Here is a 15079-nt window from a genome sequence, read left to right on the forward strand (position 1 = left end):
CTACACCCAGACTAGGCTCATTGCTATAGAACACTTCTTGTATCCTATCTCCACCCTTTCTTTTCTATCCTCTCTCTTTCTATCATCCTATCCTTAATTTCCCAGCAAGTCAATGTAAAGGGGTTCAGCTAAACATGTACACCAAGTACCCGTAACTACTGCAACATCAACCATGTTTGGCTGGTACCTTGTAACGGAAATGTAAATGTACTTCTTTATAAAATGAATAAAATACTTTGAAATCAACACAAAAAAAACCCGGAAATTACCGTTTGAGCGTCTGTGTTTAGAAGAATAGAGAATGTTTCATTATGCTGTTCAGAAAGTGGGTTTTTGGCAAAGACACGTTTTGCTGTACTAAGCAACAGATTCTGTCCGTGCAAGTGAAATGTTTTTGAAGCTGCTGTCCACAAAGTACTCTAACAGTTGGTCTTGCCTGCAACTTCATGTGCAAATTGTATTTACCTTGCATGGAGATTCAGATTAAGCAAAGGGTATTTGTGAGGATCAACACTGTGGTTTGAGGCCATCATTATCCATTTTCACTGTCATGTTTCAAGCAGCTGCGGCCCGTGCAGGTAAGAGTGGTGGTGCTGGGAGATTTCAACAGACAACGACGAGGGAAAATTAATTATTTATTTAATTTTTCCTCGTGGTCGTCTGTCGATTCCCCCCAACCTGGCCCCACCGCCCCACTGCTCTTACCTGCATGGGCCTTGGCTGGTTTCAAGCCTACTCCACTTGAGGGAAGGAAATCAGACAGAGACTAAGCCTCCCATTGGATGAAATCCACAAATCATGAAATTGATGTCAGAGGACACTAATTCACAGGTATAACATTCTCCCATGAAGTACATATGTATGTATGTATATGGTATTTCCGTAGCACAAACCTAGCCAAAACGCAGAAGAGCACGGTAAATGGTCAAAGACAAGCATAACGTCAATGAGTAAAAGCAGAGGAAGCTGGGCTGTGAACGGGTAATGAAATTGTGATGCAGTGTTCTTTTAAGAGGTGAGTCTTCAACTCTTTGTAAACTGGACCAGTATTGGGGCATTCCTGATGGATATGGAGATGTTGTTACAGATCATGGGTGCATTTGTGGAAAAGGTCTGTCTTGGTTTTTTTTTTTTACACTTCAGGTGTCCTGCCTACGGGTGTGCAGAGAAACACCAGAGATGGTGAGCTTGTCAGTGCTTAATCTGTAAAAGAATGAGTGCTGGTGCCCACAGCTCTGCTCTGAAGCCTACGACCAGCGCTATATACCAAGACTGTATAGTCTAAAATCCACATCATGCCTTTTTAATCCACTATCATAGTCTCCTTGCCGCTTTATTTTACTCGTGCAGGTTCCTGATATCACCCTTTGTGGCAAATTTTTCCATCTTTCTCTTCCTACTTCTCACCACTCTGTTTTTTTCCCTCTCTTGCTCTCGCTAAATGTTGGATGAGGAAAAATAAGTGTTGGTTCCTAAAAATGTGTTTTGGTGGGCTCCACCAGCAACCACCAGTTCAAATTTAGCACTGGCTGCCTGCACGATAAGGTGCTGGTTGTGATGACTTTATAAATATTGCAGCTTTTCATAAAGATGGCACCGGCCTGCAAGGAGAGCCGATGGAGTTATATCAGGATGGAGGTGATGTCATTGTCTTTCCTCGGGCTCTGGATAAGATGTGCTGCAGTGTGTAGGGTGCCCAAAAGGGGTGTCAGCGTGGAGCGGGTTTGAAACAGCTATTGTTTTGGGCGAATAAATTTGATGCACTGTAAATATTTCACCTTCGGGATATCATGTACAGGTATGTACTGTTTTGTATAATCCACATGTAGATTACTCTCTCCCTGATGCTGGTTTTGTATTCCTCCATCAGTACAATTTATTGACAGAATAGTAGAGGAACTAGAAGATTCAAGTACTGATTCAAGAGCTCAAAACAATGCAATAATATTATGATAAAAAACGAGTGACATACCAGTGAGGAAGAGAACATTAAGACAGACATGAACGGCCAAACTACCCATCTGAATGAATTTTTTTTTTCATTTTTTTGTACTGTGTCAACATACCTTTAGTCAACAACTTTGGCAACCTTTGGAAATGAAATTAGTTGGTGAAAAACGTTGATGTCATTAAATCTGGGACTGTGTTTTCTTGTCTAGGAGACGCTAGTCGCCAAGGCCGTTTTAGGACACTGATAAATTGGTGCAAATTTGCAATGTCAATGGTTGTTGAATAGTGTGTTCTGGCTTAGAAGACGAGATTGTGTAGAAATATGAACATTGTGTATTCACTCACTCACTCTTGAAATGATCAGCTTTGCAACAGCGTTTTTTTGGTTTTAGGACAATCCTGATTTCAGACAGATTTATGATGTCATCCGATGTAGGATATTTTGGTCTGGTTTAGGAGTTCAGTTAGGCACCGCAGATGCCATCAGCTGTGGGACAGCGTGTTCTGTTTTGAATGAGGGTTTTGGTAATTCAGTTTTATGATGTCAGCAGCGTTTTGAATGAGGGTTTTGGTAATTCGGTTTCATGATGTCAGCAGATCTATGAGTGTGTGTTGTATTTGGGGACTAAAATCCAGAGAGGATCTCCAAATATTTCTATTCAATCCACTTTCAACAACCATCTGGGATGCAAAACAGAACCTTAAATCCATGACAACTAGAGCGAGTTCATCCTTCATAAATTGACAAATTCTGGGCGTCATTGCTATAGGTATTAAATGAATTATCCTTTGTTTCACGCCCTGTGCCACTTCCACGAAGCAATTGTTATTAATGGCGGTGAAGTGTTTATGCATTAGGCTGTGGGTTTATGCATGTTTATGGCCTTGTGTACATGGTCTCTATGATGAAGAGCCGCACCTCCTCTTCTCTCAACACTTTACCCTTGTGTCTCTAATCCATCTTCCCTTGGAGTTAATGGTCTTTGCACGCCCTATCTTCTTGCATACCCCCACCTAATACGGCATCCGTCTGGCACACGTCTCTTAACTCGGAAATCTGATCTTGGCATCTACACAAGGCAAATTTTAAGTTTTTTTTTTTCCATTTCCATTTTTAGATACAATTGCCGTGCCTGGACAAGACGTGCAATCCCATCTGTATTCGTGTTTGAAAGTTAAGAAAAAGCAGTTGATATCCGCTGTTCATATTTTACCTGTCATTGTAAGGATCTCTAAACTCTGGCATTGCGACAAACAGACTCTTCTTCATTTGTGTGATGGCTGATCCCTGCTGGTGGTTGACTTAATGCCACTGTTTGAACTAATCGAACATCACTTGTATTTATTGTAGTGTGTCCTTAGGCAATCTTGCATTATTGTTTATTTATCCTAACTTACATTTCCCTTTGCATATTATTTTTTTATCCTCGGACCCCTCAACTCAATATCCCTACCCCATGACCCAGGAACTGAAAGAGGCTGTAACACCTGCACATGCGTGGATGTGACTGATAACCTCAAGAAATGTATGTGGAAATGCTGGTTTCTGGGTCACTAGGAAGTTGTGGTATGTCAACAAAACCTTTAGTCTAATTGTAATGGTTGTTCCTGAAGGTTAAAATCTGACTTTGCACATTCTGAGATGAACCTACACCCCTCAACCCAGACTCTCAAATAGTCTGCGTCTTCAAATCCTGTCCACTTGAATAAACATACCCACATCCGGAGCCAGCCACCTTATACAGAACCCCAAGTGATTGCCGCAACCCATCCATCTTACTTGCTTTGAGATAACAGCACAAACCTCATCCCTTTCACTAACAGCGAAACAAGAGTCTGGGTCTCCCTACTCACACATCCTTCAATGATTGCCCAATCATGCTACATACCGACTGAGAAGGCCTTCGATCTCAGTGGATACAACAATGCTTCAAAACCCTCCCTTGAGCGATTTACAGCGAGCACCAAGAGGGTTCTGGGTAAATTTTAGATTGGTGGGGCGTATATACATGCCTCAGTTTGCACCTATGAGTGAAGAAAGCATGTTTGACGCCCTTGTCTTCAAACCCCTACCAAACAGATTGAGGTATTCAGAGGTCTTTGAAAATTGGCAAAATGGAGTAATGTTGCACTGAGCTTCTAAACACATTTGCAGAAAAGCCATATTTTTTACAGACAATTCCGAAGAGGTAATCCAAAACATTAGTTATAACAAATAAAAGTCTGCAACAATGAAGTCAAATATTGTAGTTTAAAGTACAATTTTTCACATACATGCATTTAAACCATACATTCATTTTGCCGGCAACTAAAATGATCTCAATATCCAATTTGACATGGCCCTCTTAATTTTTCAAATAGCATAAAACATCTCCTTTCAACTCCTACCTTTAAGTTTCTCTCATTTCAGGTCTCATCCAAGTAAATTATCAGTCAATCAAGATAACAGCGATTCTATTTAGTAGGAAACGGACTTGAGAATAAAATGTTACACTGATATGACAATCTTATGCAGGGGAAGTATTTGTTTGAGTAGACAGAACTTCAATGCTCAGCAGAAATGCTATTTGCGTTACCGAGGTCTTATGTGTTCCAATTACTGATATCTCACTTAAGTTAAATCAATATCTTTGGCTCAGGTACCATCCCTATACGTAGTAAAAAATAAGGGCAATGCAAAGTTATCTGCAGAGATCATAAAATGCGTCCTCGTGAGTGATTAAATATGTCTGGCTCAAATGAAAATATACCTAAGGAATAGGCGTCTATAAAGCCAGCACGAATTATTAAGTATCATCTTGAAATATTCTGAAGGTACACTTACTTTGTCCCAAAATAACAGCCTGTGAGTTTCAGTAAATTCAGACTATGGCAACAAATATAAGCTTGTCATTTTCAGTATGTACTCTCATTCATGCATGCCCCAAATGATATGTCCTAATTTCCGCATGCACAGGTTCAAATAGTTATGCATAGCTTCGTAATCATAGTTTCAGCGATCATATGTCAAGGTACAGCCTCCGTGGCCAATCATGTGTGCCTAAGCTGGCCCGCCCTTGAATGAGTTTTATGTGGAAGACATACAGGTGGTGCAGGAAATTGTGTGGTATGTTGATGCCATATCTACTCTCCCCGTAAATGTCTGGGGATGCCCTTTTGTGTATACGTGAACCATCATTATTTCCAGATTCGAATATCATGTGGCTGTGCACATCTTCAAACTTCTTTTTAATGTTATCATATGCCTGGAATAACTTCAAATGACCCATTGCAGCCTCTTTGGTTCCGGGACTGTGTTGTACTGCAATGTATTAACTCAGATGGCAATTTCGTTCTATTGTAAGGCAGGGCCAGATTTATATACCTAGGTCAGCCTCACATGCCCAGATATTTTCTCACATGTTTGTGTATTGCCTTATGTGTCAATGTTCCACTACCATATAACAGCCACTCCATATGTAACATGCCCATGTATAACTTCTTAAGCCCACAGACAACCTCATACCCTAATGTAGCACCACCATATTATAATCTGAGCTTAATTGGCCTAGAGTTTGTCTCAGATGCCCCATTGAGCTTCTTGTTCCCATATGCCCACATACGGGCTTATGTGCCCATCTACCAGTACCTGGTGCTCGGGGCTTCCTCATATAACCATCTTCGACCTCACATGTCTACATACAGCCTCATACACACAATCCCAAATGCCCATGTTCTACTATCATATATGCCCGTAACACCCACCCATGCCTATGTCCATTCCCATGTATCATTGAACTGCTTCATATATTAATGTTTTCCCCATTATAAACCCGCAGGAGCTTTATAACCTGAGTTATTCCTCACATGCTTATGTGTAGTATCACCTGCCCATGAACTGCCATCACATGTCCAGAACAGGTACTATTCATATGTTCTGGCTCATATGCCCACGTCCATAAACCTCTTCATACAGAATATATATTGTGTATCATTGTACTCACAATACACAACTGCAACAGGATATATCCACAAGAACAAAAATGACCAAATTAACGAGAAAACAGACCAGCTAGGTCAGTACACGGGTATAACGGCTCACCACCACCATCCAATACTTCAATTTTATGCACTCATATACCACCATAGCAGTCAATATACAAGCTAAACAATCAACACAACACAGCGGTATCTTGGCAAGAGGCCTGGCTACTCCTATTAAAACATTATAACGCATTTAATTATCAACAATAAGGCACATCAACTATAAACAACAAAAGAAACTCAAATGGACCATGCTTTCAACTTACAAAGTTCTGTCTGTGATGGAATGCTCAAAACCTAGGCTGGAAAGTAATGAACTTCATTAGCGTCTAGAAGCCATACTAATGGCAGAATTGACATTATAAAAATATGTTCAGTATAACATAACACATACTCTCTCTCTCTCTCTCTTTCTCTCTCTCTCTAGCTCTCAGCCTGCTATGTACACTACTAGGCAATTCACTGAGCATTAAGTGATTCTCATGTTGGACAAAGAGTTCATATCATTGTCTCACCGGCCCCTCTACACTGCATTGGTGTACTAGAGGTTTTCTGTGAAGAAAACCTGAGAAAAGTAGTCTCTAGTGTGTGCTATATTAGTAATATAAATTAATAAACATTGGATTTACACATCAGGTCTGCATGGCACAGACTGGCATACATGTGGTTCCTGAATTATGCCATATATTTAAAATAGGAAGTGACGAGGGAGCCAGCTGTAGAAAGAAGAGACATAGCAGCCAAGGCTACATACAAATGCAGGAGTAAAGAGCCATGACAGCGACCCTCACACAGCAAAACACAGTTAGGGGAGCCAGTCTTGGACATCCGACCTCCGTACCTATTTATATGCTCCTAGCTTCTTTTTTGCTACCAATATTCAAACTCTGATCTGGTTCTTTGAGCAACTTCCACGCCTGCCAAAGCCTAAACGTCGAGCGGTGAGCCCAAGAGTCTTACCTTGTACTATGGATCCCATTACAGATGTTCTTTCCATAATGCCATGGTTTTAAACTTTTTGTGAAGAGTCCAACCTGAAGTTCAAAATGTTTGGTTAGGGTTACGGCCCTCAATACTTCCTGAAAATGACTCAGCACTATTCCTGTGGCTGAAGAATTTGGTGATACACTGTGAAACTGAGGACTCACAATACATTCAACCTGAAGAAACACTATCACAATTGTGGAAAGCCTTGAGCCCAAACTTGAGGAAAAAACAGGCCTGCCAGCCTTTCAAAGAGCCTTGAATAAGAGCCTATTGAGAGAGACTTGCGATTCATACCAAGAAAATATTGGGACCACCACATCTTCAACAAGTGACCGGATCCTTGCCACAAAAAGGTTCATACGTGGCCTAAACTTCAACTGTACATCTCCATCTCCTAGCTGACAGGTTTAGGGAAATTGTGCAAAATGAGAACATGGAACCTTAGGCATAGGTTTGCGGTCTAGTTTTCCTACGTAGGTAGTTCTGGATGAGTGACCTTTACTTCTGGGTTAACGCGGGTATACCTGCATAAAAAGGCATGAACAGCAGTCATATCTTGCCGGTCAATTGTGTATTTTGCTATGGTTTATTCGCTACAGCTTCAGTTCCCAACCTAGCCTTTCCTGCCTACACTTTTCTCCCGTTCCCTTCCCTTTGATTTTTTTTCATTACCTGTACTGTTTCAACCATGTTTGTTCCTGATTTATGTGTTTACTTCCACCCTCTACAGCGGCTCGCATCTGCAGCTTTGTCTTTCGCCTGGTTGTTAGAAATGTCTCCGGGCCTTTTGGAAAGATCACCACAGCACCATTGGTGGAATTTGAAGTAAGAGAAATATCAATAATGGACTGTTGAGAATCTTCCTTTTACATGGGAATTATATTGATGTGGAATTCCTCTGGATTTAAAATGGGGTCCTCCCAGTAGGTACTGGTACCTTCAATATGAGTCTGCACAAGAAGGGTTGTTGAGTACTTAAACGAATACTTACCTGATGAACAGGCTGTACCAAGAGAGAGGTCTATGTATATCATTCTCAGAACAGACATCACTGCAGCTGAGTTTTTCCTCTCTCTCTTTCTCTCCACCCTGCTCCCCCTTACTGTCCACAGTGTTTTGACAATTTATTGGCGACCTTTACGCCAACAGGGGGAGGTTCGGTTCACGCTGGATTCCGACTCACCTGGGCCTAACACCAATGAGGCTCATAGGGCTTCCCATCTCAAGCATGTCTTGAGCTCTGATAAGTTGCCAGAATGTGACTGGCCAGTGCCATGCTAAACAACTAAATAAAGAGCTCCACGTTAATCTCTAAATCAGAGTCTCTAGGCAGACAAGCAGGGAACTCAAGGAGCTGCCCGGCCTTCTAAAAATGAAAGGGCAAGATGGAAGACAAGGGAACGAAGAAGCAGTGGAGATGGTAGATCATTAACTAGGTTGTTTCTTGAAGTTTAGCTTAAATTGAGTTCTTTGTCTGAATCATTTTTATTTGGAATTGTATAGTAATAATTAGAGTTTTATTGTTTTTTTTATTTTATTGACTTTTGTTTTTGTGCAGCACTAAGTGCCTTGTAGCATATGGATTGATCTATATCATTGCAGCTATCTGTAAACTCTACTGAGGAAAAGGTCTTGACTGTTTACAGTTCCTACAGTAAGGACACAAAGTCTCACAGAAGCTTCCAAAACATGGGAAGCATGCACAATCACTAAAGTCAAGAATCGCCTGAAGAACAGAATATGGTTCCTCACAGCCTTTCAGACTTTAGTCTTTCTTTACGAGATTGGAGGTTGAGCCTGTGCAGGGTCAGATACTTTTAACATTATTTCGGTGACATCTAACTCCAAGAGGGAAAGTTCAAATATGGGAATCTTGAGCAATAAGGGATAAAAAGATGGTGCCCAACTTCCTTCTTTGCCTTTAAGTTGACGGCCTGAGACAAATAACACTCTAGAAAATTCTGGATATCTCACTAACAGCTCAAGCCTTTTAAAGGGTGGCGTACATTGTCATGACCCCCGTTTCTCGAGGGACATCTCACCAGGGTAGATCTCCAAAGCTCTGAGAAGGATTTTATGTAGAATACCCTCTTCGGAGAAAAGGAGAAAGGTCAGGTGCCTCTCGCTCATCACTATAATGAGTTACGCTCATGTAGATGAACAGTGCTGGAAGACAGACAGCCCTGTCAGAGTAACTCTTGTCTGCAGGGAGAATTTTATATATAAATACATATCCCACCATACCTCTAGAAACAGTAGAAACACACAGTTGTTGCAATTTTCAGTAAAAGGTAATTTTATGCATTTTATTGGGACATAATCATATGTTTTAGATAATGGTAATTATGATGGCAATCTCAGCAGTCATATTATAGACCAAGATGTATATTAGAACTACATAGAACATTTCACATCACACACCCCTACTTTCTCTCATTAGATTAGTCTAGTCCCTACCTACTAACTGCATATATCATTAGCCTGATGGTTATTACATTGGCTGAATTACTGTTAGAATTCCCTATTTTTATGCCAAACAATATTAGTATTCTGCATACTTCAGAATGCCTTCGGGTCTGCATTAGGATAGCAGTACTTTGGCATTTCCCAGTAAAAATCAGTCCCAGCGTCTACCCCAACCAAAGCCTCATATCTCTTTATACTGTCTTCTTCAATGATTCTCTAGGGAAAGCAGAAGGGGAACGGCTGTGAAGCTTCTCCCATCTTCACTCTAAAATACTAGTAATGTCTCTGATGCATAAGCGCACGGAAGGCAGACACGTGTTGGAATTTCTAAACACACACACACACATGCACGCACACACACACAAGCTAGTTCTCCCATATTGGCATACAATCAAGCCTGGTTTGTATGTAACATGCATCTCTTACCAGAAAGGCCCTGACAACATTGGTGTGTGGTGAGTCCTCTTTGGCTTGATGTAGCTATCACTGAGCATGGTCAGGGAATGCCAATGAGAGCACAAAATACTGCCTTTACCAGTTGTCTTTTTATTGTATCCAAAAAACAGATAGATCTCTGGGAGACAAATAGAGCGGGAATGAACCGAGAGAACAGAAAAAGAGGAACTCAATTAAGAAAGTGGGAGTAAGAAGGTATGATTCGTGCACTGAATAATCCTCCCTTGCCTTCTGGGTGAACAGACTGCTACAATTTATTTTTCAGAATATTTATTACTCATGTTCAGTCTGTCTTAGCTGTTCTCGAGATTGTCTGATATGAGAACTGAGACATTTGAAGATAAAATGATTTGCCGAGAATCAGGCAACACTCTCAAGTGGAGGCGCCAGGATTAGACTTCAGCTGGCATTGTTCCAAAATGCTAACAAGCAGCACTTTAAATCGATGAGCCAGAGAGAAGCACTTGGGAAAAGAGGGGCATGCCAGAATCCTCACTTGGATTTTCCACAGGAGTAAAAGGCAACCAAGATGCAAGGTCCCAACTTCTCTATGCCTAAACATAGTCAAAGTCAGATCCAAACAGTGGAGAAGAAGGGAAAGGAAGAGACAAAACGTCCACAGTAACTGCACAGGAGGCGGCGTGAATGTTGTGACTCATCTGAGGTTCTCCCTGTATGGAAGAATTAAAAAAGCATCAGTGGAAATCCTACTCTGAGTGCGTTCCTAGCTCATTTATAACTATATACAATACTTAGTACTAATAACTGTATGTGCCCCCTCTCCCTTTTGCAAATAGTGTGTGTTCGGTCAACTGGGAAATCTTATGTATCTAAGATGACAGACAAGAATACATGTATTGGGCATTCAAGGAAAATTACTGCATCTCCTTAAGCACATAAGCATTTGTAATGTAGCATACCTTAAGCATTATTAACAGCGTCTTAACATATGGCTTGTACTGTGGGACTGTAAAGGAGAAAGAGGTAACACCCTACATCATTAAAATAGATTACTTTATGTACACTGTCATGTGCCACAAAGACATAGTCAAAAAGGAAAAAAGATAAAAATGAATAGCCTTCAAAAGTACATAGCAATTTCAGATATGCTGTAACACCAGTATTGATCATAAACATAAGTAATACTGATGCTCTTGTGACCTCCACATGTATAAACCATGAGAACAGAAGCAGAGAGGTAATCCAGAACAAATTAAATAAATCTCATCAAGGTAAGTACTGAAAATGTAAAGCGTGTGCCTAGCGCATTACCAGAACAGAACATGGCTTAATCCAAATCCTTCATTTCTTTGTAGTTGCAGGTGCTGCGGTGTAGAAGTGCTGCTGGAAGATGGATATCCCCTAAGGATGCAACAAGTACAGTCTAGGAACGCGAGAACCCAGTGATAGAACAGGATGCCGAAAGACATGAGAAGAAACCCAGAGGAGCAGGCTTGTGATGGGACGGCAGGAGGCTACTAGCCAAAACAACTAGTATGGCAAGCAGATTCGTGCCGTGAAGTGCAGCTTAAATGGTGTGCGCACACCACCCAGCACCGCATGCAAAGGACAGCCCCAGGCAGGCCTTACAGTACACCCCGCAACGTTCAGCCCCAACACGTTTAGGCTTGTCAGGATACCTACGGTGGAACAACCTCACCAAATGAGGGGCGTGCACATGCCCAAGAGGTTTCCAAGTCCTGTCCTCAAGACCATATCACTTCCACTGGATGAGGTAATGCCGCTTCCGACGAATCCTCTTGGAGCCCACAATAGCCTCGACCTCGAATTCAGGCTCATCATCAGTCAACACAACAGGGAGTCTACGAGGCCCCTGAATACCAGGCGCAACTGATTTCAACAACGACACATGAAAGACAGGATGTACCCTTTATGTAGCAGGCAACTCGAGCTTCATTGCTACCTCATTCACCTTCTTCACAATCTCATAGAGTTCGATGAAGCGTGGTTTGAATTTGAGAGACCCTTTCAATTCAATAAAGCGAGTGGACAATCATACCTTGCCTCCAGCGTTATAGTCAGGCGTGGGCTGACGATGCGAGTCACCATGTCGCTTGGATTTTTTCTTAGCCTGATTCAAATTCTCTTGGGCTGCCTGCTGTATATATTGTGAAGTTGATGAAAAAAGTCCTGAACAGCAGGTATCCCAGGTGTGAGGATGAAGAAAACAACAGAAAACGGGGATGAAGACCATAATTACAAAAGAAAGAGGAGTAGTTGTTGGTCGATGTGTGCAAGACATTATTTTACGCAAACTTTGCCACCCAGAGATACACATCCCAAACAGAGACATCATGCAATAGCTGTCACCGTAAGAATTGTTCCACACATTGGTTCACTATTTCCGTTTGAACATCGTCTGGGGATGATGGCAAGAGGACAAACGGATGCCAATCTGTTGAGTGTCACCTAACCCTCTCCAAAATTTGGAAACAAACTGGGGGCCACTGTCTGAAATAACAACAGATGGAGGACCAAGAAGTATGACTAAATTTAATAGAACTGCCTTAGCAAGACCCTTGGAAATGGGCAAATCCTTCATAGGAATAAAATGGCCCATTTGAGTTAGGAGATCCACAAAATTAATAGTATATCCATGTACAGCTTTGGGCAGTTCTACAATGAAATCCATAGAAAATGTATGCCAGGAAGAGGGAGGAGTATGTAAGAGCTTTAAAAGCCCTGTGGGTGCTTGATGAGAACTTTTACTCTGAGCACAGACACTAAATGTATGTGTGTATGTTTTAGTGTCAGAAGTAAGGGTAGGCCACCAGAAACTTTTTTCAAGTAATTCTAGAGTTTTCTTCTCCCCTGGATGCCCTGTAAGTACTTCTGTATGGCACCATTCGATAGCTTATTGCTGCAAAGGACCAGTAGGAACAAAGAGACCCACTTGTATGCATATCAATTTGTGTACCCTCTGGCCATTATGAGTGTGGGCTACTGCTTCTGCTTCTTTAGTTTTCTGAGCTTGTGCTGTTTCCCGAGTAAACTGATCTTCAGAACATGATGCCCCTTTAGATGCGAACAACAGGTATGATGTGGGGGGTTTCTGAAACGGATTCCTGCATGTCATAACCCAGTCGAGAAAGGGCATCAGCTTTACCATGTAATTGCCTTGCTTGAAACTGAACAGTCAAGTCAAAGCCATTAAAAAACGGAGTCCAACGTAACTGCCGCTTGGACAAGGTGCGGGCTGATTTGAGAACTCTCAGGTTTCGGTGGAATGTGAGGACTGTGTTGGTATGTAAGGAACCCAACAAATAGTATCTCCACTCCTCAAAAGCCTTTTTAATGGCAAATAATTCCCTGCCCCCTCACCGAGTGGTTGGTTTCAGCAGGACTCAACTTATGTGAAAAGTATGCCACTGGATTTAGTTTTCCGGAATCAGTGTTTCTCTGAAATAAAATCCTTCAAACAGCCACCTGGGAGGCATCCGCTTCCACGATGAACAGCTGAGTAAGGTTTGGATGCTCAAATATGGGAGCACTGAAAAAGGCCTCTTTTAGGAGTAAGAAAGTCGTCTCCGCTTCCTCGGTCCAGAGAAATCTTGGACCCTTGCATAACAGCCTGATGATGGGAGTGGCCAGGATAGAAAAATGGTCAATAAACCTAAGGTAAACATTTGCCAATCCCAGAAAGACCGGCACTACTTTGACGGACTGGGGTGATTTCCACTGAGTGATGGCAGAAACCTACTGGAGACCCATGCTAAAGCTCTGTGCGGATAGTACATAACCCAGAAATGGCACCTCAGCTACATGGAATTCACATTTCTCCAATATGACAAACAGCATGTGTCCTCTTAATTTCTGTAAAATAGCCCAGACATGTTTCTCATTCTCTGGTACTAGGGAAGAATATATCAAGATGTCGTCAATATATGCCACAGCACATATATTCAAGTAGTCTTGTAAAGCCTCATTAATGAAAAACTGGAATGCAGCTGGGGCATTGCAGAGGCCAAAGGGCATAACCAAATTTTCGTACAAACTAAACATTGTAAACATTGTATGAAAAGCAGTTTTTTGTTCGTTTCCTTCTCTGACGCATTTCAAACCAAATGATACGCGCCCCTCAAATCCAGTTTGATGACTGTTTCCATGTTTCACTTGATCCATTAGTGACTGTATAAATGCAAGAGATACTGATTCTTAATAGTTACGTTATTAAGAATCCTGTTGTCTAAACAGGTACAAAGCTCTTTCCCATGTTGTGGCACAAAGTTCAATGGAGAAGAGGCAGGAGAGCGAGATTGCCCTATAAAGCCTATCCATAGCATTGTGTCCATATATTCTCAGAGATGTATGCTTTCCTTCTCTCTCAAGGCATATATCCTAGTGTGGGGGATCTGTGCTCCAGAAAGTAGGTCATTTTGACAGGCATATGGCTGGTGGGGAGGAAGGGCAGAGGCTTTATCGAACACATCAGTAAAATTATGGTAACAGGAAGGCAAAATGGGTGCGTTATCTTCAGTAGTTATGGCTATCTGAATAAGACTCAGACAGAGATGCAGGGGATAATCAATGCTTAATACAAAAGTCAGACGGAAAAGACAGAGTATGCTTAGCCCAGCTAATGTCAGAGTTGTACTTCTCTAACCAACGGATACCAAGGATAGACTGAAATTGGGGGGGCTAAATCAAACCAAATCGCACCTCCTCTTTATGTGTCTCTTGTATCTGCATCAGTAGATCCATAGTGGAAAGTGTTATGGGTCCGGACTTTAAGGCGCTTCCGTCTATAGTCTTAACCTCATCAGCCATGTCTTTGACTACAGTGGGTATGCCAAATTGGGCGGCCACATCTATATCCATAAAGTTCCCTGTGGCCCCTGAATCTATTAAGACATGTAAGTACTTGGAATGACCGCCCCAAGTCAGCGAACGTGAACAAAGAAATGATGCTACAAATTCATAGAAGCCATTGTATTCAAGGATTGTGAGACTATAGGCCCTATACTACCCAAAACACTTGTCTTAACGGGTCTTGGGGTCTTTCGTTTCCCGACTCTACTCTTCTTTTTTGTTTAAGAGTACAATCTCGCAGGAAATTACCTTTTTCCCCACAGTATAGACATAGCTTCATATTATGACATCTCTGATGTTCTTCCTCACTCAAGGGGCCTTTCAGACTACCCGTCTGCATAGGTTCTGGGTCATTTGAGGGCTTGTC

General features: G+C 41.7%; 2 protein-coding genes across 3 annotated transcripts in view; both read right to left on the bottom strand.

Moving 5' to 3' along the window:
* SPTBN2 (spectrin beta, non-erythrocytic 2) overlaps window positions 1–15079 on the bottom strand; it is a 935599-nt gene that overhangs the window by 826296 nt on the left and 94224 nt on the right. The window lies entirely within an intron of this gene.
* Window positions 10005–15079, bottom strand: part of LOC146798226 (uncharacterized) — a 1134427-nt gene continuing 1129352 nt past the window's right edge. The window contains exon 5 of the mRNA XM_085625505.1: window positions 10005–10553. Coding sequence (XP_085481631.1) covers window positions 10437–10553 — 117 coding nt within the window. The 3' untranslated portion in view covers window positions 10005–10436. The remainder of the gene's footprint in view (window positions 10554–15079) is intronic.

The sequence above is a fragment of the Triturus cristatus genome, chromosome 9 (assembly GCF_964204655.1).
Source record: "Triturus cristatus chromosome 9, aTriCri1.1, whole genome shotgun sequence".
NCBI classification, from domain to species: Eukaryota; Metazoa; Chordata; class Amphibia; order Caudata; family Salamandridae; genus Triturus; species Triturus cristatus.